This window comes from Theropithecus gelada, chromosome 12 (assembly GCF_003255815.1).
Source record: "Theropithecus gelada isolate Dixy chromosome 12, Tgel_1.0, whole genome shotgun sequence".
Lineage (NCBI taxonomy): Eukaryota > Metazoa > Chordata > Mammalia > Primates > Cercopithecidae > Theropithecus > Theropithecus gelada.
The window spans coordinates 27,838,286-27,864,983 of NC_037680.1; the positions used below are offsets into that span (position 1 = coordinate 27,838,286).

The 26,698-nt window shown below is 37.0% G+C and overlaps 1 protein-coding gene across 2 annotated transcripts in view; it reads left to right on the plus strand.

The window, feature by feature from the left end:
* EPC2 (enhancer of polycomb homolog 2) overlaps positions 1 to 26,698 on the plus strand; it is a 143,803-nt gene that overhangs the window by 22,909 nt on the left and 94,196 nt on the right. For both annotated transcript variants that reach the window (XM_025405473.1, XM_025405475.1), the window contains one exon: positions 19,810 to 19,969. In XM_025405473.1, the coding sequence (XP_025261258.1) occupies positions 19,810 to 19,969 (160 nt within the window). The remainder of the gene's footprint in view (positions 1 to 19,809; positions 19,970 to 26,698) is intronic.

Below are 26,698 nucleotides of genomic sequence, written 5' to 3' on the forward strand. Positions count from 1 at the left end.
GAACGAGTTGGGAACTATTCCTTCCTCTTCAGTATTTTGGAAAAAATTGTGTAGAGTTGGTATTGTTTTTCTCCTTAAATGTTTGGTGAAAAATTCACCAGTGAAGCCGTCTGTTTCTGGAGTTTTCTTTGTGTGAACTTTTAAAGTACAGTTCGGTTTCTTTAATAGGTATAAGGCTATCAGTTTCTTCCCAAGTGAGCTTTGATTGTTTCATTTCAAGGAATTTGTGCTTTTCAGCTAGTTGTTGAATGTATTGTCATGAAGTTGAGATATTACCTCTTGTTTGTGATATTGGTAATTTGTGTCTTCTCACTTTTTTTTCCCCCCAATCTGGCTAGAGGTTTATCAATTTTATGAATTTTCTTAAAGAATTAGCTTTTGGTTTTATTGATCTTTCTCCATTGATTTTCTGTTGTATATTTTATTGATTTCTACTTTGATCTTATTTCCTTTCTTTCTTAGAGTTTATTTCGTTCTTCCAGTTTTTTAGGGTAAATGTTAAGACCTTTTTCTGTTCTAATACAGGTGTTTAGTGCTGCAAATTTTTTTCCTGTGTGCTGCTTTATTGCATATTACATCCTGTTATATTTTCATTTAGTTCAAAATAGTTTCTAATTTATTTCTCTTTTGACTTCTTTGAGCCATAGGTTATTTAGAAGTGTGTTACTTGATTTTCATCTCTTGTGTTTCAACCATTTACATTTAATATGATTTTTAATAAGGTTAGGTTTGACTCTGTCTCTTACTAGTAGTTTATTCTGGTTTTGTTCCCCTCTCTTTTTCTGCCACCTTTTGGATTGAAGATTTTTAATGAGTCTCTTCTAATCTCCATTGAATATTACACTGTTGGGTGCTGGATATTTTTGTATTCATATAAGTGTTCATGAGCTTTGTTCTGGGATGTGGTTAAGTTACTTGTAAAGGCTGGGCATGGTGGTTCACACTTGCAATCCCAGCACTTCGAAAGGGCAAGGTGGGAGGATTGCTTGAGGTCAGGAGTTTGAGACCAGCCTGGGCACCCTGGCAAGACGCCGTCTCTACAAAAGAGAAATTTTGAAAATTAGCCAGGTGTGATGGTGCAAACCTGTGGTCCCAGTTACTCATGAGGCTGAGGCAGGAGAATTACTTGAGTCCAGGAGATTGAGGCTGCAGTGTGCTGTGTTGGCACCAAAACAGTCATCCGAAAGAGTTTAAGGGACTAGTGTCTGTTCCTAGCAAGACTGGAAAAACCTCGAAATTTGTAAAGTTACTTGTAAATAGTTTGATACCTTTGGGTTTTGCTCTTTTAATTTGTTAGGGAGTCTGAAGCACTGGTCATTCTTGGGTTAATTATTCTCTGCTACTGAATCAGTATTTTTTGCTGAGTACTGTATCCAGTGCCCTTTAAATTTTGAGGTTTTTCAGTCTTGTTAGGAACAGGCATTGTATTCCCTCAAACTCTTTTGGATAGTTGTTTCTCCAGCCTCAGGTAGTTTCTTCACACAGCTGTGCTGATCAGTATACTACTAAATACTCAGGGAACCCTCTTTAGCGCTCTTGGGTTCTTTCTCCATGCAGTTCTTTTCCTCTTTGGTACTCTGTCCTGTGAACCTTAGCTGCCTTGGTCTTCTGAACTCTGTCTCAACTCATGAAGTCTACTGAGCTTCATAAAGCCTTCTGCCTCAGTTTATTCTCTTGCTCCATACTCTGGGAACTAACTACTGAGGCAGCCATAAAGATCACTGGCCTTCATTGCCTGATGTCCATTGTCTTAAAACCCATTGTTTTATTACTTTGTCAGGGTATTTTGTTGGTTGCATCAGGTGGAAGGGTGAATTTGGTCCCTGTTACTCTTTTTTTTTTTTTTTTTTGGTAGTTTTAAAATTGAAAAACAATTCATATAATGTAAAATTCTGTATTTTAAAGTATACAAGTAAGTGTTTTTTAGTATATTCACAATGTTGTACAACCATTACCACTCTTTTGTCTCAGAACATTTCTATCAGCCCCAAAAGAAACCTCTTACTCATTAATATGGGTTCATTTATAAGATAGGGTATATTTTCTGTTTATTTTTGTATTCCCTGTTGAGTTCTTTCTTCCACATCCCTGTTGATTTTAATTTTTATTTTCTGAGCATGTCAAACGTGGTTCTGAAATTTGGGACTTTACAAAGGATATGCTTAGAAAAATTTCCCCTCCTCTCCTCTCCCTTGTCTCTTCTCTCTTCTCTCTGTCCCCTCCCCTCCCCTCAGCCTCACTGTGCTGCCCAGGCTGGAGTACAGTGGCAAGATTTCTACAGCCTCAACTTCCAGGCTCAAGCAATCCTCCCACATCAGCCTCCCAAATAGCTGGGACTACAGGCACGTGCCACCTATTTTTGTTTATTTTTTGTAGAGACTGGACATCAGTATGTTTCCCAGGCTTGTCTTGAACTCCTAGGCTAAGCAGTCTTCCTTCCTCAGCTTCTGAAAGTGCTGGGATTATGGTGTGAGCCATTGCACCCAGCCCCTATTCTTTCTTATTCTTAACTAATACATGAACAATTTTTATGATGGTTTCTTGGGTACTTGGGAAGGAGGGGCCATTTGGGCATAAAGTCTGATATATAGGTGTAAGATCAACCTTATTAAGTTGCTTAGCTGTTCACTTTGATTTGTTTTATGCTGATCATGGTATATTAAAGTTTGCTATTATTAGTGTGTTTTTATCTATTGGTACTTGCATATCTGGTAGCTTTTGCTTCATAAAATGTTTGCTACTTTACCTGCTATAAAAATAATCATAAATGCTAAATCTCTGTTGTGAATTGTGATTTTTTTTTTTTGGTAGCATTAAAAATTCATCTTTTTGGCTGGGCATGATGGCTCATGCCTGTAATCCCAGCACTTTGGGAAGCCGAGGCAGGCGGATCACTTGAGATGAGGAGTTCGAGACTGGTATGGCCAGCATGGTGAAACCCTGTCTCTACTAAAAATATAAAAATTAGTCAGGCGTGGTGGTGTGCACCTGTAATCCCAGCTGCTCGGGAGGCTGAAGCAGGAGAATTGCCTGAACCTGGGAGGTGGGGTTTCAGCGAGCTGCGATTGTGCCACTGCATTCCAGCCTGGGCAACAGAGCAAGACCCCGTACCATCCCCCCAAAAAAGTCATCTTTTCTATGGTCATATTTAATTTTGTTTAGCTTGAATTCTACTTGTCTTGTATTAGGATCTGCTTGCATTTCTTATTGTCTCCATTTACCTGGTAAACTTTGTCCATCCCTTTGTTTTTACCCTTTCTTAACCATCTTTGATTAAGCTCACAAAAATTCAGCTTATTCTATTTTTTCCTCTTCCTCCTCACATTTTTAGTTGCATTATTTTCATTTTGAGGAGGATTTTTTTTTTATACAGTTTATAGTTGAGCCTTAGGTTACAAGCCAAATTGAAAACCTTTTTGTTTTAGTAGGTGGGTTAAATCCATTCACATTTGTTGATGTGCCTGAATATGTATGGGATGTTGGCTTACAGTTTTCTTAAAGTATTTTTGAGTTTGAGAAGGATTTGTGTCCATCCTTCTTGAAATGTTTGATAAAATTCTCCAGTGAAGCCATCTGGTCCTAGGCTTTTCTTTGTTGAGAGGTTTTTTGATTACTGACTCAGTCTTCTTAATTATAAGAAGTAGTTAAAAGTAAGTCTTATAATTGTTATATGCTACTGGTGAATTAACTCATTTGTCTTTATGTATCTTTACGTCTTTTGATGGTTTTTGACTAAAGTCTTTTTTGTCTGATAGAAGTATGGACATCTCTGCTTTCTTTTGGTTACCATTTATGTGGAATATCTTTTTCCATCTTTTCACTTTCAGGCTATGTTTGTCCTTATGTCTAAAGTGAATCTCTTATAGATACCATGTGCTCGGAGTCTTTTTGTTTTTCACTCCATTCATCTACTCTGTGTCTCACATGCTGACTTCCTTTGTGCTTCATTGATTTTTTAAATAGTGACATATTTTTCTTTCTTAATTTTCTTGAAGGTAGTTGTGGTGTGATTATCATGGGGATTACATGAAACATCTTACAGTGGTAACAGTCTAAAAACTTAAAAGCAATTTATTTTCGTACACAAAAACTATGCCTTTAGCTCACCACCACTTAATATTATAGTGTCAAAATTACATTTTTTGTGTTTTGTATACATTAATATAATTTTATTTTTTAATGCTTTTGTCTTTTAAGTTGTATACCAGAAATTAAAATAATTTGCATACCACCATTACAGTAGTATAGGTTCTCTATTTGCCTATATATTTACTTTTACCTAGGTTTTATATCTTTGCATGGTTTCTTGTTGTCTAGCATCCTTTTGTTTCAACTTGAAGGACTCCCTTTAGCAATTTTTATAGGAAGGGTCAATAGCGATGAACTCCCTCAGTTTTCACTTATTTGGGAGGTTTTTATTTGTCTTTCATTTTTGAAGGACATTTTGTTAGATGTATCATTCTTTTCTGGCAGCTTTTTCTCTCAGCCCTTTGGATATATTACCCTGTTTCCTGAACTGTAGCGTTTTTGCTGAGAAATGCACTGATTAATCTATGAGCTCTCCCTTGTACGTGACAAGTTGTTTTTCTCTTACTTTCAAGATAGTCTCTGTCTTTGACTTGTGACAACTTGATTGTAACTATTATAATGTGTCTCAGTGTGTGTGTGTTGTTGGGCTGTTCTAGTTGGAGTCCTTTGGGCTTCCTGAATTTGGATATCCATTTTCTTAATTGGATTTGGGAAGTTTTTGGCCATTATTTCTTCAAACAAGCTCTCTGTCCGTTCTCTCTCTAACCTCCTTCTTAAGCTCCTGTAATGTGTGTATTGGTCCACTTGATTGTATCCCATAAGTTCCTTAGGCTTTCTTCATGTTTCTTCATTCTTTATATTCCTCTGACTCAAAACTTTCAAAAGACTTGTCTCTGAATGCACTGACAGTTTGCTCTGTTTGATCAAGCCTGCTGTTGAACCTCTAGTAATTTTTCCAGTTAAGTTATATTCTTCAACTTTAGAAGTTCTGTTGGATATTTTAAAAACTAATCTATGTCTTTGTTTATTCTCATTTTGTACATTAATCATTTTTCTGATTTATTTATTTATTGAGACGGAGTCTCACTCTGTTACCCGGGGTGGAGTGCAGTGGTGTGATCTCAGCTCACTGCAGCCTCTGCCTTTCGGGTTTAAGTGATTCTCATGCCTCAGCCTCCCAAATATCTGGGATTACAAGTGCGCATCACCATGCCCGTCTAATATTTTTGTATTTTCAGTAGAGATGGGGTTTTGCTGTGTTGGTCAGGCTGGTCTCGAACTCCTGACCTCAAGTGATCTGCTGGCCTCGGCCTCCCACACCCACAGGTGTGAGCCACCACGCCTGACTTTCTGATTTTATTTACTTGTCTATCATTGTTCTCTTATAGTACATTGATCCTCTTTGAGACAGTTATTTTGAATTTTTTGTTAGATAATTCATAGATCTTCTTTTAGGTTGTTTTCTTGATTTAGTTTCTTGCTTTATTGGGCTGTTTGCCTGCTTCTTTGTGTGCCTTATTTTTTGCCTTGATTTTTGAAAAAACAGGCATCTCTTCCAGTCTTTACAAACTGGTTTTGTCTAAGAGAAGACCTTTGCAAATCAGTCCAGCTAGAGATTCTGGAGATGCATCTTTGTTGTACTTGTACATGTAATTTCCCAATTAGAGAGGTTTGCTAGTTGCTTTTTCAGGTGTTTGTACTCTCTTGCTCCCTCTTGTCTGTGTGTGTGGTACTGCAGATTCTCTGGTGCTGCAGCAAGCCACTGAGTTCTTTTGTTCTCTACAGCCTCCAGGTTTCCAAAGTATGTTGGTTAAGTCAGTGCTTCAAGTCAAGAAGACAGAATTAGTCCCTTCTACATTCCAAATCAGATGGTCAGAATATTGGATGCATTTTCCACTCTTCCATTTCCTTCCAGAGGGAAAAGCCATGAACTGGACACTTTCTCCTCATCACACCAAGTTGTGCTGTCTTCTACCTGCTGTGGTGCAGGTTCTCTGGTGCTGCACAATGTTGCTGAGCCCAATTCTGTTTGGACCCCAGCTATCCAAAGTATACCAGTCCATCAGGCAGACTCCTGAAAAGCCAGAATGTTGGATATAGGTTTCACTCATCTCTTTCTTTCCTGAGGAAGAAGCCATAAGTTGTGCTTTTTCTCCCAATAGTGTTGATGTGTGCTGGCTTGGGGGAAGGGCTTATGGCCTTTTAAACCCATTTCAATGCACATGTTCTTGGCTTTGAGCTTGCCTGGGGTACTACCATTTCTGAACTGCTTTCTGGATTTCTCAAGCCTTTTTGGACTGTATATTGTGCAGTCAGTATGTTTGTGTGGGAATGAGGTATGGGGCTTACTCATCCTCCATCTTGCTCCTTTCATTGGTATGTAACTTCGTAGTCTTTTGTTTCTAGAAGGTTTTCTGGAATATAGTTTTAAATATTAGTTCTGTTGCATTGTTTTGTTCTTTAGGAACTCTAATTATATGACTGTCATTCCTTCTTTGCCTGTTGTACATTCTGCTTACCACCTTCTGTCTTACTCATTTTATTTCTCTTTATCTGATTTTCATTCAGCTGGGTGTTTGACCAGCTTTGTACAGCACACTTAAAGGTTTTTTGGGATATAATTTTCATGGGGCTTCTAATAATTGTGGTCTTTATTTTTGAGGTTTTTTTCTTTTTCTTCCATTCATGAGTTTAATCAACTCTTCAAATTTCTTTCTAGGTCTTCCTACCCCTGCCTTTTATGTTCTTATTTTTGGAGATTTTCATATTTCAGGTGATTTTTAAATTTTCATATCCCTAAATGCTACTTTTGAGTATGTTAGGTTTGGAGCATTTTTCTTGAACATTTCTTTTTTCTCCCCTCCCCAGAATAAGAGTTGTTCATCAGTAGAGATATAGCTGAATCTTGTCTTCTTGTTTTAAGATAATTGAATAGATTTATTAAATTTTCTTCTGTTCATTTTTTTGGATTTGAGGTATTCACAACATTCTTAGTTCAGTGGCACCCTTTTCTATCTGTGTAGAATGATGGGCTTTCAGCAAGTAGGCAAGGAAGTGCTTTTCTCATTCTAGCTCTTTCTAGCTGGTGTTCGTAAATCCCTATCATCCCTGGTTTTCTGTGGGACAAATGGGCCCAGTATTATACAGCACACTTATAGGGTTTTTTTGGGATATAATTTTCATTGGGCTTCTAATAATTATAGTCTTTATTTCTGAGATTTTTTTTCTTTTTCTTCCATTTCTCCTGCTCTTTTCAATTTTAGTTTCCCAGAGTTTTACTGCACTCTTGTGCTGATGGCTTATCTCATTCTCTTTGTCATTGTGGCTTTATACGTTTTTTAGTCCATTACTAATAAGTTTACATTATAAGGCAGTAGAGTATATAAGTATAGGCATTCAGTCAGCTATCTTTAGTTGGGAGTTTTAAAATAGCAATGAATAATCTTTGGTTCTGTATGTATCCTAATTCAGTGGATAAATCCTGAAAGCCAGTAAGTTTGGGCATGAACTTGGTAAGATGGAAAAGCGCCAGACAAGTAAGGATTCAAATTTCATTCTTGTTGATTTCTACCAGTGTGGCCATAGAACCTTAGTTCATTCGTCCCCAAAAGAAAAACAACAGCAACAGCAACAACATACTTCTTCTCTGCATCCTGGTGCTCATTGTGTATGACTAAAAATCATGAATTACTTAGTTTCTGTTGTTTTTTTTTTTTAAAGTCTGCTTTATTTACCATGTAATTTCATGTTTTCAGGGGACAATAAAAAGTGGAAAGTGTATAATGCCTTTACAGAAACTCAGAAAAATGCTTAAGCATAATTATAGCAGTTTTCAAAAAGATTTTTCAGAATGTCAAAGTAGCTATAAGAAATGATTTTGTGTATCTTGGTGGAGAGATGTTTCAATTAAAATGCAGTATTTTTACAACATAAAAAACTTACAAAAGTAATACAGATTTACTACAGAAGATTTAGAAAATACAAAGGGCACGCAGAAAAAAATAACAATCACTGATTAGTTAGCATTTTGTGGTATATTCTATTCACTAGGCTCCTTTCTCTGCATATATATTTATTTATATTTGCTCATGTTATTTTATAACCTGCTTGTTTACTTCATATCCTAGTTATTTTTTTAAGTAGAGATCTAAGTTATGTTGTTTTTTTACTGCTGCCTAAGCAAGAGTTCAATCTTATGTGTATAGTGTGATTTACATAAGTAATTCCCTCTTCATTGACATTTAGGTGCTCTCTGTCTCTGTCTTTTTGTCTTATAAACAGTGCCATGATGACCATTTTTATACAGCCATTATTACCCACTTTTTTGGGGAGGGTGAATTCCATAAATAGAGTTGGTGGGTCAAAGGGGTATCTTTTTAAAGGAAAGAAAATCAAGTAGTGCCTGTGCTTGAGTTTTAGTTATTTTTAAAAGCCTAGTAACCTACCAAAGTATAATGCAGCATGTAACGATGTAACAAGGAATTGCTATTACCTCTGTCTACTCTTTCCCCAAAAAAGACAAACCAAAACTCTGGTACCTACTTCCAGGATTCTATGTGTTTACAACTAGTTACATTTATTTTACGAAGCAGGGTCCTATAGAAATGATATTACTGTATTTTCTTGTTTTTTTTTTTTTTTGTTTTTTTTTTTTTTGGTTTGAGAGACTGTCTCATAATTTGGTGAAAGAAATGAAGATGGGATTTATTTTTAGGGCAAAATTTGGTTTACAAGTTAAATTGAGGGAGGATGTCTTGATCTGGCTCCTTAATTTCTGGTTTCAGCCCCGTCATCTGCCAACTTTGTTAACAAGAAGAGAGTCATCTGTGATCTGTTTAAAAATGTTCTCATTTATAAAATTAAAATAAAATAAGGCCAGCATCCAGCATGCTGGCTCATGCTTGTAATCCCAACACTTTGGGAAGCTGAGGTAGGCTAATTGCTTAAGGCCAGGAGTTCAAGACCAACTTGGGCAAGATAGTGAGACTCCATCTTTAAAAAATGTTTAAAATTATCTAGGTGTGGTGGTATGCACCTGGCTAAGGCGAGAAGACCACTCGAGCCTAGGAATTTGAGGTTACAATGCACTATGATCATGCCACTGCACCCCAGCCTGGGTGACAGAGTGAGACCCTGTCACTAAAACAAAATAATATTGAATCCTCATATATTAAATATATATTTTGATAATTGGATAGTATCTAAAAATGTTTTGTACTTTGGGGAAAGTGAAGTATGTATCCAAAGAATCTCTTTAAATAAATATGCTGCCATTTAGCTCAGTTTCTTCTTATTACCCATATCTGTAGATCATCAGCATTACCAGGACAGGTTTTTCATCTTTAACACTCTTCTCTAGTAAGGATGGAATAGTTAAAGAACCCTGGAATCAGAGTCTTTAAATTTGATTATCTTGTAAAATGATGCCATAACTAAGAGCAAATCACTTGTTTCTTGAGTCTCATTTATAAAACAATATAAATATCTACCAATACATCCCAAGATTGTGAGGACCTAATAAGCATATGATCAGAGGCTCTCTGAGAACTGTAAAACATTACATAACTGCAAGGTGACATTGTATATTTCATCACTTTCTGTGACCAGCAAGGTGAGATGTGAGAAAAGTATAGGAAAACATGGGCTTAAATCGTTAGGAATTACTGATTCCAGGCTTGGCTTCCTAGTTCCTTGATGTCTTTTGTTGTTGTAGGTGTGTGAATCTCGCTGTAGTGCAAAAGTTTGTTTTTTGAGAGAGAAAGGGTCTTGCTATATCTCCCAGGCTGGAGTACAGTGGTGCAGTCACAGCTCACTGCACCCTCCCGTTCCTGTGCTGAAATGATCGTCTTGTCTCAACCTCCCAAGTAACTAGGACCTCAGATGTGAGCCACCACATCCAGCTAATTTTTAAATTTTTTATGGAGACGAGGTCTCACCATGTTGCCCAGGATGGTCTTGATCTCCTAAGCTCAAGCGATCCTCCTGCCTTGCCTCCCAAAGTGTTGGTATTATAGACATAAGCCACTGCTCCTGGCAAACGTTTTTACTACTAATAGATTCTAACTAAATTTGTAGTAATACTTGAATGGGAAAATGTATTTGGTGCTCCAACTTGGGATTCTGCCCTATTAAGAAAAACGTATTTCTGCCTGGCACTGGAAGCCCTTTTCTCAAGTACTTGCCTTTTTATTTTTTATTTTATTTTTTACTATTTCTGGACCTTTGTTCATTTTGGACATAATATTTTCTCTGCCTCGCTTATTTGTTTATTTCCTCTTTTGCCCTGCTAAATCCCTGTTGTTCCTAAAAGTCACAGTTTAGATTTTACTTTCTTTGGGCATCTTTCCCTAACCTTCCAAGATGAGTGGTTTGACTAGTTGAGATTGGACGTGCTTGTCAAGTTCAAACATGATTGCATACTTCAATCTCTCTCTCTTGACTAGATAAGTTTCTTAATGGCAGAGACTGTTTCTCATTTAACGTTCTCAATAACAGGATAATATCCGGTGTTTAATAGGTGTTCCCAAGCGTATAGAAATGATGCCTACTGATAAATAATTTTTAATGCATGCATTGTAGCATATTCAACCATCTAGTTTCTTTTACTCTAGTGCACTTCTGTATCTTGAGGCCAGATATTCATTTCGTTTGGAGGTTGAAAAATGTTCACTTAGAAAGCCTCTGTGGTGCTTAAGGACCCTGAAATATTTGTTGAGCCAACTTGGTCACTATAAACGTAGAATGAAATTGACAGAGAAATTGATGGCATTGAGGTAAAATGAGTCATATGAACCATATATTCTAGACGTGAGTGGAGAAATGAGAGCTGTAAGGGAATTTGATGAAGAAAATGGAAAGGTCGAGAAGCTGGAGATTTTCATGAATTTGAAGACTAGGCATAGTGAGTGAGAAGATGTGTGTGAACTCAGGGAATAGGAAGTAGAAGTTGTATTCAGAGAGGACCAGTATATAAAGAAACAAAAGCATAAAACAGTATGCTGTTACTGGGGAATAGCAAGAAGTTTGCTGTAATTCTAGAGAAGGATGTTTGGGAGGGATATGGTGCTGGAATGTTAGGTTGCACTGGTTCAGATGAGACATGTTTGTCAAGCTCAAAAAATGAGACTTTATCCTATAGATGGTGGGCAACCTACCTTTTTCTTTAGTACGATGTAGAAGCTCCATGAGCTTAGGGTGTGCCAGGCATTGGGGACAAAGTGGTGTATGCAAAACAGGCACACTGTCTTGCCCCACAGTCCAGTGGAAGAAGAAGGCAGAAATCACATGTTTACAAAAACAGATATGAAGGTCCATGTCTTAGCCTACGCTGGAAAGGTGTTTGTTTCTGAGAACTGATAAAAGGGATTTTTTTTTTTCCACTTAGGGGGTGGTCAGATTTCACTGAAGAAGTGACATTTTAAATGTGGACCAGAAGGGTTTATTTAGGAGAAGTAGGGGATTGTTATTGAGGGAGGAGGCTGTGTAGAGAGTGGCAGGTAGGAGAAATAGTAATTCATGTTGCTGTTTCAGAGTTTACAAACCTCTCAAAGGCTACATTTGTTTAATTTTGTTACAGGCAGTAAGACCTTATCAAAACACAAATGAGTAGTTTGAATATATTAGGGTTTTCTTAAAAAAAGTTTGACTGATTGACAATAAAAAACATTTTACAAACATATATGACTGAAATAACTTTCTACATTCAGTACTCTGATTTTTTTTCTTTTCTTTTAAAAAAATTGCCGACTGACCTGTTAGTGGGTGCAGTTTGAAAAACATGGGGTGAAATGACGGGTTAGGTTTCTTTTCCCTCCCCTCCCCTTCCCTCCCCTCCCCTCCCTCCGCTCCCCTCCCCTCTTTCTTTCTTTCCTCTTTCTTTCATTATACTTTAAGTTCTACGGTACATGTGCACAACGTGCAGGTTTGTTACATAGGTATACATGTGCCATGTTGGTGTGCTGCACCCATTAAACTTGTCATTTACATTGGATATTTCTCCTAATGCTGTCCCTCCCCCTACCCCACGACAGGCTCCAGGGTGTGATGTTCCCCGTCTTGTGTCCAAGTGTTCTCATTATTCAGTTCCCACCTATGAGTGAGAACATGTGATATTTGGTTTTTTGTCCTTGTGAGTTTGCTCAGAATGATGGTTTCCAGCTTCATCTATGTCCCTGCAAAGGACATGAATTCATCCTTTTTTATGGCTGCATAGTATTCTATGGTGTATATGTGCCACATTTTCTTAATCCAGTCTATCATTGATGGACATTTGGGTTGGTTCCAGGTCTTTGCTACTGTGAATAGTGCCGCAATAAACATACGTGTGCATGTGTCTTTATAGTAGCATGATTTATAATCCTTTGGGTATATACACAGTAATGGGATGGCTGGGTTCAAATGGTATTTCTAGTTCTAGATCCTTGAAGAATCACCACACTGTCTTCCACAATGGTTGAACTAGTTTACAGTACCACCAACAGTGTAAAAGTGTTCCTATTTCTCCACATCCTCTCTATCTTGTCATTTTATGTTTATAAAATTATTGCCAGTATTCATAAGCCTTTATCTCCACTAATTAATGAGTTGTGTTTTTGATCTGTGGTTACTGGAGTACGTTGAGTGCACACGGAAACCCTTGTTCAGTTTTAAAACTAAATATGTTTTGAAAACTGTCTAATACATAATATTATTATATAAAGTTGTGTTTTTTTGGGAAGAAAGTTGCAGAGAGTCGAGTTATTCATATACCTTAGTTTTATGGTACATTGTTACCATTGGTTTCTGAAAGAACCTTCTCTTTTCCTCTCCTCCCCTCCTCTCACTCTATTTTCATTTTTATTATGGAATTAAACATACACAAAAGTAGAGAAAATAGTATAATGAATCTGTGTGTTCGTCTTCTGCAGTTAATCACATGTGGCCAATCTTGTTTTGTCTCTGACACTGCAGTCCAATACGGCCTGAATTTGAAAGAATATTGCCAGATGCCTCTCTGGTTTCCTTTATTTATTCTGTTCTCTCTCTCTTTGCTACTCCCATTCTCCTCTCTGCCCTCTCAGGCAACCAACTAATATGTTTAATGTGTCTCTTCTGGCAAAATCTATACTGTTTTATGTACGTTTCCTTTTAATTTATAGAAATCACATGTTATATCTGATTCTGTTTCTTACAAGTTTTCTGAATTAACACTGCTTTTTTTTTTCCTTATTCACAAAATATATCACAAGGATCTTAAAAAAAATTTTTTTATTTCAATAGCTTTGGGGAAACAGGTAGTGTTTGGTTGCTTGGAAAAGTTTTTTAGTGGTGATTTCTGAGATTTTGATGCGCCCATCACCTGAGCAATGTACATTGTACCCAGTGTCTAGTCTTTTATACCCCAATCCCCTCTCATCCTTCCTGCTGAGTCTCCAAAGTCCATTGTATCATTCTTTTTTTTTTTTTTTTTGAGATGGAGTCTCGCTGTGTTGCGCAAGCTGGAGTGCAGTGGCGTGATCTCGGCTCACTGCAGCCTCTGCCTCCTGGGTTCAAGTGATTCTCCTGCCTCAGCCTCCCAAGTAGCTGGTACTACAGGCATGCACCAACACTGCCGGCTAATTTTTGTAATTTTAGTAGAGATGGAGTTTCACCGTGTTAGCCAGGATTGTCTCGATCTCCTGACCTGGTGATCTGCCCGCCTCAGCCTCCCAAAGTGCTGGGATTACAGCTGTGAGCCACCACACCTGGCCCATTATATCATTCTTATGCCTTTGTGTCCTCATAGCTTAGCTCCCACTTATAAATAATAACATGTGATGTTTGGTTTTCCATTCCTGAGTTACTTCATTTAGAATAATGGTCTTCAGCTCCATCCAGGTTTCTGCGAATGTGATTATTTCATTCCTTTTTATGCCTGAGTAGTATTCCATGGTATATATACATCACATTCACTCCTTAGTTGATGAGCATTTAGGCTGGTTTCATATTTTTGCAATTGGGAATTGTACTGCTATAAACGTGTGCAAGTTTCATATAATGACTTCTTTTCCTTTGGGTAGATACCTAGTAGTGGGATTACTGGATCAGATCTAATTTTAGTTCTTTAACGAATCTCCATACTGTTTTTCCATAGAGGTTGTACTAGTTTACATTCCCACCAGCAGTGTAAAAGTGTTCGTTTTTACCACATCTACACCAACATCATTACTTTTTAATTTTTAAATTAACGGCCATTCTTGCAGAGTAAGGTGGTATCTCATTGCAGTTTTGATTTGCATTTCCCTGACGATTAGTGATGTTGAGCATTTTTTCATTGTTTGTTGGCCATTTGTATATCTTCTTTGGACAATTGTCCATTCTTGTCCTTTGCCCACTTTTTGATGGGATTGTTTGTTTTTTTTCTTGCTGACTTGTTTGAGTTCCTTGTAGATTCTGAATATTAGTTCTTTGTTGGATGCATAGTTTGCAGATATTTTCTCCTACTCTGTGGGTTGTCTCTACCCTGCTGATTATTTCTTTTGCTGTGCAGAATCTTTTTAGTTTAATTAGGTCCCATTGATTTATCTTTGTTGCATTTGCGTTTGGGTTCTTGGTCATGAACTCTTTGCCTAAGCCAGTGTCTAGAAGAGTTTTTCTGATGTTATGTTCTAGAATTTTTATGGTTTCAGATCAGTTGGTTTTTGTATAAGGTGAAAGCTGAGGATCCAGCTTCATTCTTCTACATGTAACAGTGCTGCTAAGCTGCATCACATTTTATATGCATCTGGACTGTTGATACCAACTGTTTTGTAATATTCATGGTGAGCATCTACCACATTTTACTTCCCTACTCTCCCACTCATAGATACCCACATTGCCCCAGATTTTCCTCCACAGCAGGTATCATTTCAGTGAATATACCTACTTACATACCTGTGTGAGGTTTTCTTGGGGTTATATATTTCAAGACAGGAGTTGCAGGTTCATAGATTATGCAGATTCAGTTTGAGTAATTAATCACGTTGCTCTCTGGAGTGGTAGAAAGTCTGTGCTTCCATAGTCATGCATGCAGGAATTTGTATCCTCATATCCTTGCCAACACTTGGCATTATTTTAGTTTTTTATTTTTGCCAGCTTAATCAGTATAAATCATTTCATAAAAGTTTTTAAACTTGTGTTTTTCTGATTATTAATGAATTTGCACATCTCTTCACATACTTGTTAGCCTTTTGGGTTTTCTCTTCTGTAAATTGCCTATTTGTATCTTTTACCCATTCCGTTAGGGTTACTTTTCCTGTTAATTTGCAGGAGTTTCTTATATGTTCTAGATAGTAATCATTTATAGATTTCAGACATTTAAAATAACATACCATTTTGTCATAAATTTATTAACTTTGTCCATGGTGTCCTTTATTGAACAAAAATTTTTAATTTTAATGTAATAGATTTATTTATTTATTTATTTTTGCTTTATTGTTCGTACTTCTGAAGAAGTTCTCTGCTCTTATAGCAGAAAGATATTTCTCTTTGTTTTCTTCTGTCTGTGGTTTTACTTAACATGTTTAGATATATACAGATATTGTAGGTTTGGTTCCAGGCCACCACAATAAAGCAAGTGTCACAACAAAGCAAGTTACATGAATATTTTGGTTTCACAGTGCATATAAAAGTTATGCTTATACTATACTGTGGTCTATTTACGTATGCACTAGCACTGTCTAAAATATATACATTCCTTAATTTTAAAATGCCTCATTGCTAAAAAATGCTTGCTAACAGTCATCTGAGCTTTCAGTTATTCACAATCTTTTTACTGTTGGAGGGTCTTGCCTTGATGTTAATGGCTAGACTGATCAGGGTAATGTTTGCTAAAGGTTAGGTGGCTGTGGAAGTTTCTTATAGTAAGACAATAGTGAAGTTTGCTGCATCAGTTGACTCTTTCATGAAAGAATTTATTGTAGCATGTGATGCTGTTTGATAACATTTTACCCACAGTGGAACTTTTTTCAAAATTGCATTCTCAAACCCTGCTGCTGCTTATCAACTTTGCATAATGTTCGAATCCTTTGTTGTCAGTTCAACAATGTTCACAGCATCTTCACCTGCAGTAAATTCCATCTCAAGAAACCACTTCTTTGCTCATCAGTAAGAAACAACTCTTCATCTGTTCAAGTTTTATGAATTTGCTACAATTCAGTCACATATTCTAAGCAGGCTCCACTTCTAATTCTAGTTTTCTTGCCATTTCCACTACATCTTCAGTTACTTCCTTTACTGAAGTCTTGAACTCCTCAAAGTCATCCATGAGGATTAGAATTCCCTCCTTTCAAACTCCTATTAATGTGGGCATTTTGACCTCTTTCTATGAATTATGAATCTTCTTAATGACATCTAGAGTAGTGAATCCTTTTCAGAAGGTTTTCAGTTTACTTTGCTCAGATCCATCAGAGGAATCACTATCTATGGCAGCTATTGCCTTACAAAATGTATTTCTTAAATAAAAACTTGGAAGTCAAAATTACTTTTTATCCATGGACTGCAGAATGAATGTTGTCTTAGCAGGCATGAAAATAGCATTAATCTCCTTGTTCATCGCCATCAGACTTCTTGGGTGACCGTATACATTGTTGAGTAGTTGTATTTTTAAAAATATATGTATTTTTTTTCCCCCGAGCTACTGCTATGGAAGCTACTGCTCGGGGGAAAAAATAACTGAAATGTTCTAAGTTAGCTTAGAATATTTAGTAATTAAGTAATAAAATAACTTAAATAATCTAAGTTAGCTTAGAATATTTAGTAATTAAGTAATAAAATAACTTAAATAATCTAAGTTAGCTTAGAATATTTAGTAAACCTGTAGAGCACAGGCAGAGTAGATTTACCATATTCATGAGGGCCTTAGGATTTTTGGAATGGTAAGTGAGCATTGGCTGCAGTTAACATCACCAGCTGATTAGCCCCTAACAAGAGAGTCAGTCTGTTCTTTGAAGCTTTGAAACCAGGCATTGACTTTTCCTCTCTAGCTATAAAAGTCCTAGATGGCAGCTTCTTCCAGTAGAAAGCTGTTTCACCTACACTGAAAATCTATTGTTCACTGTAGCCACCTTCATCACTGATCATGACTAGATCTTCTGGATCACTTGCTGATGCTTCTCCATCAGCACTTGCTGTCTCACCTTGCGCTTTTATGTTATGGAGATGGATTTTTGCCTTCAATCTCATGAGCCAGTCTCTACCATCTTCTAACTTTTTTCCTGTAGCTTTTTCACCTCTCTTAGCCTTCATAGAATTGAAGAGAGTTAGTGCCTTGCCCTGGATTAGGCTTTGGCTTATGGGAATGTTGTGGCTGGTTTGATTTTCTATCCAGACCACTGAAACTTTCTCCGCCTCAGCAATAAGGCTGTTTCGCTTCATTATTATTTGTGTGTTCACTAGAGTGGCACTTAGTGAGCTTAAAAAGGAGTAGAAAATGTGGCTTTATAATATTTTGTGATTTCTAGTAGGCAGGTCTCTGTTCTCATGCTATATTTTCTCCTTCTTTTTAAGTTTACTTAGTTATTCCTAGACTTCTGTTCCTTAGCTAAATTTCACGACATTTTTCTTAAATATGCTTGTGCTTTCTTGATTTAACTTAGTCTGACAAAATGCCAAAGAGATACTGACTGTGATGTAGTATAGATGATTATTTGGGGAAAAGCAGGTATGACTTGATTGGATCTGACAAAACTTGATGCTTATTGTAGGAGTCCCAGTAGCTGCCCTGGCTTACTGTTCACTTGTCTGTGGCATAGAAACTTGTTGGCCCACTTCCTCATATTGTATTTCTTTTCTTTCCCATTTGTTTTTATATCTCTGTCTCTCTGCTTTCTTTAACAGTAATTACTGGCAGAAGATCATGAAATTAATGTAATTCTTTTCTCATTGTTTGATATCTATCCCCCTCTATCATCTTACCTTCCTTTAAAAGTACTGGTTATAATCAAACTAATCTGTGTATTTTACATAGAATGGACCTTCAGTTTAATTTTATTTATGTCTTACTGAATGAAACTTTTCTTTTTGGATCACTGCACTAATTCCTTTTGTATAATAACATTTCACATACCCTAAAGGCTTGAATGGAATTAATAACTTCTAATTTCTTGGACTTTATAGAACTTCCAAAAAAATGGTGTAATATCTTAGGATTAAGAATTTGGCTTTGCATATATATGTATATCCTGGATTGTATTTCTGTTTTGTTACTTAGAGCTGTTTGACCTTCAAAAACTTGTGAAATATCCTTATGCCTCAGTTTCTTTAGGTGTATTTTGCATAGCCTGACATGTAGTAGGAATCCAGTAAAGATTTCATTTATTCATTCAGTTAATGTATATTAAGCAGCTTCTATATTTTGGCCATTGTACTAGGCAGTAGGGATAAGAAATTAACAAAGCAAGCAAAAATGATTGTCTTCTTGGAACTTACTTTATGCTAGGGGGAGATGGGCAGTAAACAAATGAGATCTTTACTCTGTTAGATGTTGCATAGTGGTATGGAGGAAAGTAAAACAGAAAAGGTATGGAGGAAAGTAAAACAGGGAAGGAGTGCTAGAGGAGGAGTACTCTTTTAGATTTAAAAAAAAAAAGTCACGGAAGGCCTCTCTGCTGAGATAAGACTGGAAGCAATTTTGAAAGCAGACCATTTGGATATATAGAAACAGCAACATCAGTGTGGCTAGAATTAAAGATTGTAGAGGAGAGAGGTCGGAAATGAGATAAGAGAGATGCAGAGTCTCGTAGGTCATTGAGTGAATTTTTTTTTTTTTTTTTTTTTTTTTTGAGTCGGAGTCTCGCTCAGTTACCCATACTGGAGTCCAGTGGCGCGATCTCGGCTCTCTGCAAGTTCCGCCTTCTGGATTCACGCCGTTCTCCTGCCTCAGCCTCCCGAGTAGCTGGGACTACAGGCGCCCGCCACTACACCCAGCTAATTTTTTTGTATTTTTACTAGAGGCGGGGTGTCACCGTGTTAGCTGGAATGATCTCAATCTCCTGACCTCGTGATCCACCCGTCTTGGCCTCCCAAAGTGCTGGGATTACAGGCGTGAGCCACCGCGCCCAGCCATTGAGTGATTTTTAACCTTTACTCTGAATAGGATGGAGATCAGAAATCCTTTATGGGGTGGGTGACATGACACGATTTACCTTCCAAAAAGTAAAACTGCTTTATTGGGAATGGGCCACTGTGGGGGAAAATTCGATTTAGGAGGCAATTTCAGTAAGTTGCGGAAGTAATGAAGTGATTAGAAACTGGATATATGTTATAGGAACTGTTCATTTAACCTTTATTTAAAAATATTTTCTGCCCTGGTAGTAATAAAATTTGTTGAACGTAATTTTATCTTTCTTTGAATTATTCAGAATTTTGCACTGTTAAAGTTTGAAGTACATAAATGCAGAAGATACTTAAAATCTGTGATATAAATTTATTTCCTGTAACTTGGAATTTTTCTTTCATCTGGTAGTGGTGACAAACACCTCAATTAATTTAGCAAACATTAATTTTTTGTAATTGAAATTTTATATTCTAGTTTCTGAATGTATATTTAATTTTTTAAAAAGATTTCTACTTACGAAAATTGTAATAATCTGAGGTGTTATCAGTATGAGCCACAAGTATTAAGAGAGAATTATGGCAATGTATGTATAGGTCTTTGGCAAAGGAACTATTTATAATTGATTCTTAAAGCACTTTGTGATTATTAAACAAAGTAACTTTTATATAAAATTATGCATTGATTAGTATTACCAAAACAACTTATGTTGCCTACTTTACATTTTCCAGGAACATCATTTACAGCGAGCAATTTCAGCACAGCAAGTGTTTAGAGAAAAAAAAGAGAGCATGGTCATTCCTGTTCCTGAGGCAGAGAGCAACGTCAACTATTACAATCGCTTGTACAAAGGAGAGTTTAAACAGCCAAAACAGTTCATTCATATTCAGCGTAAGTTTGTTAATTCATTGTTTTCTGTTTGTACTTTAAATTTATCAACCAGTGGAAATCTTTTCTTTTGCCTAAAGAAATTCTGATTTTTAAATTCATACACACTGATTAATAGAAGTGTTAAACATTAAAGAATAAAATCCCTCTGTGCTTACATCTGAATTTGGAAATCATTTTGAGTTTTAAGTAACATTTGGAACATTTGATATTTATGTAGTATAGGGTTTTGTATAGCACTTACACTTTATTACACAGCTAAAAGGTGGTGGATTACTATACCCAGATGAGATTTTCCTTTTTTTTTTTTTTTTTGAGACAGAGTCTCTCTGTCACCCAGGCTGGAGTCCAGTGGCGTGATCTTGGCTCACTGCAGTATCTGCCTTCCGGGTTTAAGCAATTCTCCTGCTTCAGCATCCTGAGTAGTTGGGATCACAGGCACGTGCCACCACACCCAGCTAATTTTTGTATTTTTAGTAGAGATGGGGTTTTGCCATGTTGGCCAGGCTGGTCTCAAACTCCTGACCTCAGTTGATCCGCCTACCTCGGCCTCCCAAAGTGCTGGGATTACAGGTGTGAGCCACCGCGCCCACCCAAGATTTACTTTTAAAGGCCCAGTGGCTCTAATGCCCAGGAGTAGGGTTAGTCTTCTGGAATTTTTCAGAATTAGATCTAATGCCTTTACTTTCATATAGTTTTTATTAAAGAATTCTGTGTAGTTTTGCCTCCTTAATACTCTTACTTTTCTCCCACTGTTAGTATTTAAATGATCACCACCTCTAGCGTGAAGACTTTTAACAGTCTCCTGTTACAGTTACTGTCCTGTATCTCCTGTCCCTGTACTCTTCTAATCTAGTTTCTCTCCACAAAGAACTTCTAGAGTAGGATTTTTCAGCTGATTCCGCAGACATTTGAGTGTCTTGTTATCTTGTCAGGTGTGTAAAAAGGAAATGTTGGATAGCTTATTAAAATAGAGATTCCAAGGCTCAACATCCCGCCTACCTGAAGTACCCACCTGTCTGACAACCTACCTGTATGAGAATCTCTGGGTGTGAAGTCTGGTGATTTGTATTTTTAAAGAGTTCCCCATGTAATTCTGAAACATGACCAGCTTTAAGACTGACTATAAGATAGAGTGTTTTTCATTGATTCTAAGATGCACTGTTTTCATCTTTGCAGTGAAATTGCATCTTAAATTGCTGCTGTTCAGGATTGAAGTCTTGTTCTTATGAAGAGAATTTTCATTTGTTTCTGCCAGGCATTTGGGGATACTACCAACCGGAGACCACATTAAAGTTTTTGCTCGTTTGTTTTGTTTGTTTGTTTTTGGACCACAGTGTTAGCTTTAATTTAGGCCGCAGATCTGCTCAAGGTTCAGTTCTCGGGGAAGAATTTTTGCTTCCCCTTTCTACCTAAGGGCAAGTTGAGAAATACAAAATTCCTTGCTTTCTCTTTCTGCATAGCTAATTTATTTCTTTAATCTTACACTGAGGGCATAGCCCTTTGGTAATGTAGCTTTATTCTGTAGTATTCTATTCTAATATTAAGACTCAAACATAAAGCTTTTTTCTTTCTTATGGTGCATATAGTAATGTTGTGTCTTGGCAGTTTAGATTTGCTAGAATTCAATAATAGTCATATTCTCTAGTATGAATATTAGGTCCCTTGTAATTTGTTCCCTGCTTTCTCCTTTAATCTCATTTATTTTTGCTTTTCCCTTCACTCTGTATACCATAGGGACTACAAAAATTACCCACATTGACCTTCTTTCATATTTAACATTTCCTTGCATATGCTATTGAAGTCTTCTTTTCCTTCTTATAGCTCATTAAAGACTTAACTCCCTTATGAAAGCCACCTTGACTTTTCTCACTCTACCTGTCTTCTTTGCTTATCATAGTATCTTTTACATACTTCTGGTAGAGGACTCACCATACTTTATTGCAATTATTTGTAACCATTCTTTCTCTCCCTTTAGACTGTGAGCTCCTTGAGGGCAGGAACTACATATTTTATTCTCTCTTGTGTCTTCAGAGTAAAGTGCTTGGCTTATAGATGATCAATAAATGATGTGTTTGTTGACTGAATTGTTTTAAAATGGCTTTAAAAAGTCTTTTGGTGGTACAGCCATTTTCCACAGATTTCTCTTCTCTGAAATAGTCTAGAGAAACACACATGCAAAAATTATTTATTTTTTTTCTCCTGTGTAATCTTTGACTTTGAGTCCCATTAGCTTTTTGAATTTGCCTTTACCTCTATCAGTCAGGAAGGAGCTAACTATTCATAGTAGGATTTTAAGGATCTCTCTTAAGCCAAAGTATCAATTATTTTGTATTTTGATAATATTGGAGTTAGACAGGAAGACCGTTTGTAAAAACCATTTTAGGAAACCAAGAACTAAAAATCTAGTGTAACTCATGTGGGTCAGGCCCACTGACTACAATAAACATTATTCTTGTGTTGGTTTTTTTCATTTCATTTTATTCTGTTATTGTAAAAAACAGAATAAAAATAATAGAAAGTTACCTTTCATTTTTTCTTTTAGCTTGTCAGTATATACTGCATACTATACAGTATCTTACTGCACACACAGTATTCTGCGTTTCTAGTCATATTTTAAGTTTCTCAGATTTTTATATATGGTATCTCATTAAAAATGCATGTACAATTTTCCATCAATTTGATATTTCACAATTTGCTTATTGGACTTAAGATTATCTGTACTAAATTTTAAACTCATAGTGTTACTGATTTTTTTCAAGGAAAGTTAAAAAAATTTTTTTAATGTAACTTTTTGCTATGCCTTTAAGGAGTTTCAGAAAATTTCACTCTAAATTTTTACTTTTCTTCTTTTAATGATAGATTAGAGAGAATCCCCGTTCACTTGGCTAGAAAAAAACATTGTAAAATTGCCACAGTAAGGTAGCCTTGTTCAGGTTCATCACATACTTGCCTGGGCTTTGGCAGAAGCCTCCTTATTGCCCTAGTCTTTATACCTTCCAAACCATCATCCACTGCCACTACTGTAGTTACTATCCATTTCAAAATTTTCAGTGACTGTTGACTGTAGGATAAAATTTAACTTCTTTGTGTGATATGTAAGGCACTCCTTTGTGCCTGTCCAGCCATGTTTCCCTATGTGTTCTTCCATTGTGACACCAACCTTATTGAAATGAACTGTTTGAGGGTCTTTTTCCTCCTCCACACTGTAAGCTCGTCGGGAGCAGGGGCTCCATCTCATGGTACTTTAGTATTTTTATTATCTAGTACAGTCCCAGAGTGTAGTCTCAATACACTTTTCCTTCCTAATTTCTTTAACCCATCATGCTTTAAGCTACATTAGTAATGAGGTGTCTGTAGCTCTTTGAGTTATGCCTTATTTTGTTATGTCTTCACATAGCCTTTTACTTCTTCACTTATTAAAAATACAGCTTGCCTCCAGGATTACCTTTAGGAGCCTTTTCCTGACTTCTCTCAGCATTGTTCTTGGCACTGTTTGCCCCATCTCTCCTGTGTCTAGTGCATACTTTCATTGTGGCACTGACTCACCTTCAGTTGTGATTGTTTGCCCTCTGTTGGGCAAAGTTTACTGAGAGAAGGGACTTTTTTTTCTTTGAATTTCACTGCCTAGTACGGTACTTACAGCATGTGGTTAGATGTGCAGTTAAATATTTGCTGAATAAATTAATGAGTGAAAGAATTAATGAAATTAGAAGCATATAGTCGATGGCATTTTCGAGCCATCAGTATTTGTTGAACTAAAAATTGTACACAGAATCACATATAAGGCTAAAATTATTAGTGCGTACAGTGAAATTGAGCAACCTGCTGTGTTAGAAATTAAAAGGTGAGTTCTGTTATTCACCGACTGTTAATTTAGGCCAAAAAGTGCCAAGAAGGAGTTGGGAGTGGACTCCAATCTGTTATGAAAGTGAGATAAACATTCTTGTTCCTTCCAATCCCTTTCAGTAGCAGTTCTCCATAGTCACCCTTATCAGCTTTATGCAGAACTTACTGAATCATAACACATCGAGCTGCCCTTACCAGGTGGGAAACATCTTGAAGGCGCATAGTCTTTGATGACCTAAGATGGTAAAACTCTTCAATTGTGTACCACATGCAGAAAAAAATGCTACCTCCGTTTTACTTTTATTAAATCACATTTACTTTGAGTGCTTCAACCCAAATGTTATAATTTTCATTCCTCTTGGAGTTCAATAATTTTATTAAATTCAGTACCCAAACTTTTTAAGGAAACAACTTTGTTTACATTTCAATAGTATCTTTATTTGATCGATTACTGGTTTTATTTAATATGTTAACATTTTACAGTTGATACTAAATATCTCAGAATTGTAGAACATGAAGGAACTCAACATTCTTCCCACCCCCAAACCGCCCCCCTCCGTGAGGGCATCTTCCTCTGTTGCCCAGGCTGGAGTGCAGTGGCACCATCTCTGCTCACCACAACCTCCACCATTCCCCGCCCCCCACCCTGGGTTTAAGCAGTTCCCCTGCCTCAGCCTCTAGAGTAGCTGGGATCACAGGTGCGTGCCACCACACCCGGGGCTTGTCTTGGACTCCTGACCTCGTGATTCGCCCACCTTGGCCTCCCAAAGTGTTGCGATTACAGGCGTGAGCCACCACACGGGCCTGACATTGTTTCTTAAATATTCTGAAGTTAATTTGTATCCAGTTTTGAACTCAGTTAAATAGTTCTTGATAGCAGGACTCTCATTTCTTATTTTGAAATGAAAGTTTACTTCCCTCATCTCATTCCCTTAGTCTTACAAACACAAAACAGTAGACTGTCTTGACTGAAAGAAGAGTTCAGGAGAAAGGATAGGTGGAGTAATAACTTCTTATCATCTGTCAGGCAGGGAGAGGAATGCACTCAAAGGAAATTGAAATGTACTATTTGTGTCTGCTTCCAAGATTTTAAGCCCTGGCAAATGCCTGTTTGTGGACACTGCTGTACACTTCTGTACACTTGAAGCTGACTCCTTCTCAGACTGATAAAGCTGACTGTTGTCAAGTCTACATTGGAAAAGAGAAAAATTACACTTACCAACATAAAGTGGACCTGTGTATACCACTAGGTTTTTCAGCATGGTTAAAATAGATGCTGGCCTAACATCCAACTTCAGTCTCATTATCCTTGGCAATGTAATGTCTTTTGATATTCTCTGCATTATGCAAAAAATGGTAATTGACCTGTTCTTTCAGGGCAAACATACTTTGATTGGAAAGAGTTAGGAAAGATTCAGAACAAATGAAGAGCATTGTTTTGTTTATACAGTAAGACTTCTTGGTAAAAAGGATGTATTCCAGGAACATCGTTTTCTTGTAAAAAAAAAAAAAAATACTATTGGGTGTGTATTAAGAAATTAGGCATAAATTCTGTGAGATGACATCACACATTCAACTAAATAAGGACTGGTAAAACAATGCCATGGGTACAGAAGCAGATTGTGTCAGATTTGTGGAGAACACATTACAGGTGAAGCTGGATCTAAATTTCAGGTGATTAGACAGGGACAGGGAGCAAGGCCAGCCCCTGAGGGCAACCCACATTCAGGTCAGCTAGCTCTAAGGATATTCCTTTCTCCTCAGATTGTGCACTAGCTGCAACCATGTCCTATTCTTGGGCAAAGCTGTGAGTGTGGACACTGGGGCTGAAATGGTAGGGTTGTGTCTGGGTAGGTACTAATCCAGGAAGGAGGAGAAGCCTCCAAACCCAGAAGATAATAGATATGAAAGGAGGCCGGGCACAGTGGCTCACACCTGTAATCCCAGCACTTTGGGAGGCCAGCGTGGGAGAATCACTTAAGCCCAGAAGTTGGAGACTGGCTTGGACAACATAGTGAGACCTTGTCTCTACAGGGGAAAAAAGAAGGTAATGCCAGACATTGTGTGAAAAGCAAACTAATAACTGGATAGTCTGAGATAAATGAAAGAGAAGCCTGAGTTTAAAGGAGAACGCCCCTTCAGGCTATGTGCATTTATTTATGTCCACTTTTCAAAAAAAAAAAGAAAAGAAAACGGGATTTGCAGTGACTTAGAGTAAAACGGGATTTGCAGTGACTTAGAGTAAAATACAATGCAATACATTAAAGACCACGGTTAAAGAAATCAGGGAGAGAATAAAGGCACTATAATAAGGTAAATTTAATGTACAGTGGTACATATTTTAGGCATGGTGTAATTACAAAATATAAAAGCAGGATTGGTCATAAAGGGTACATGGTCCTTGGCCTTCAAGCATTTTGAACCCTCCTATGGGGCTTCCCAAAGAAGATACTCTGAGGTAACTCAGCAGGACTGATTGTGTTAGGAGGAGTTACCAAAGATAGGCCTTCAGCATATTCACCTAGCAACTAACATCTCCATAAATGATTCTCCAAGGATGCCACACTCCCCTGAGAGTACCTTACAGCATCTTGTTTCCCCTACCTTAAAGGACTAAAGGAAATTTGCCTTCCCATCTTACCCAGTAACATAATTCCATGGACTGTCTACCTATAAAAATATTTTCTCATATGTTTATTTCTTGAACATTTTAAAGAAGTCTAAACCTTTCCTTCCACAGTTATGGGTAAGAGATAGTAAAATAACATTTACTGACTTCTGTATTTACATCCTGTTACGGTTTGCATACATTTTTTGTATACTAAGCCAATTACTGCTCAAAGGAGCCTTCTTAGACAGCTAATATATTTCTCCCGTTTTAAA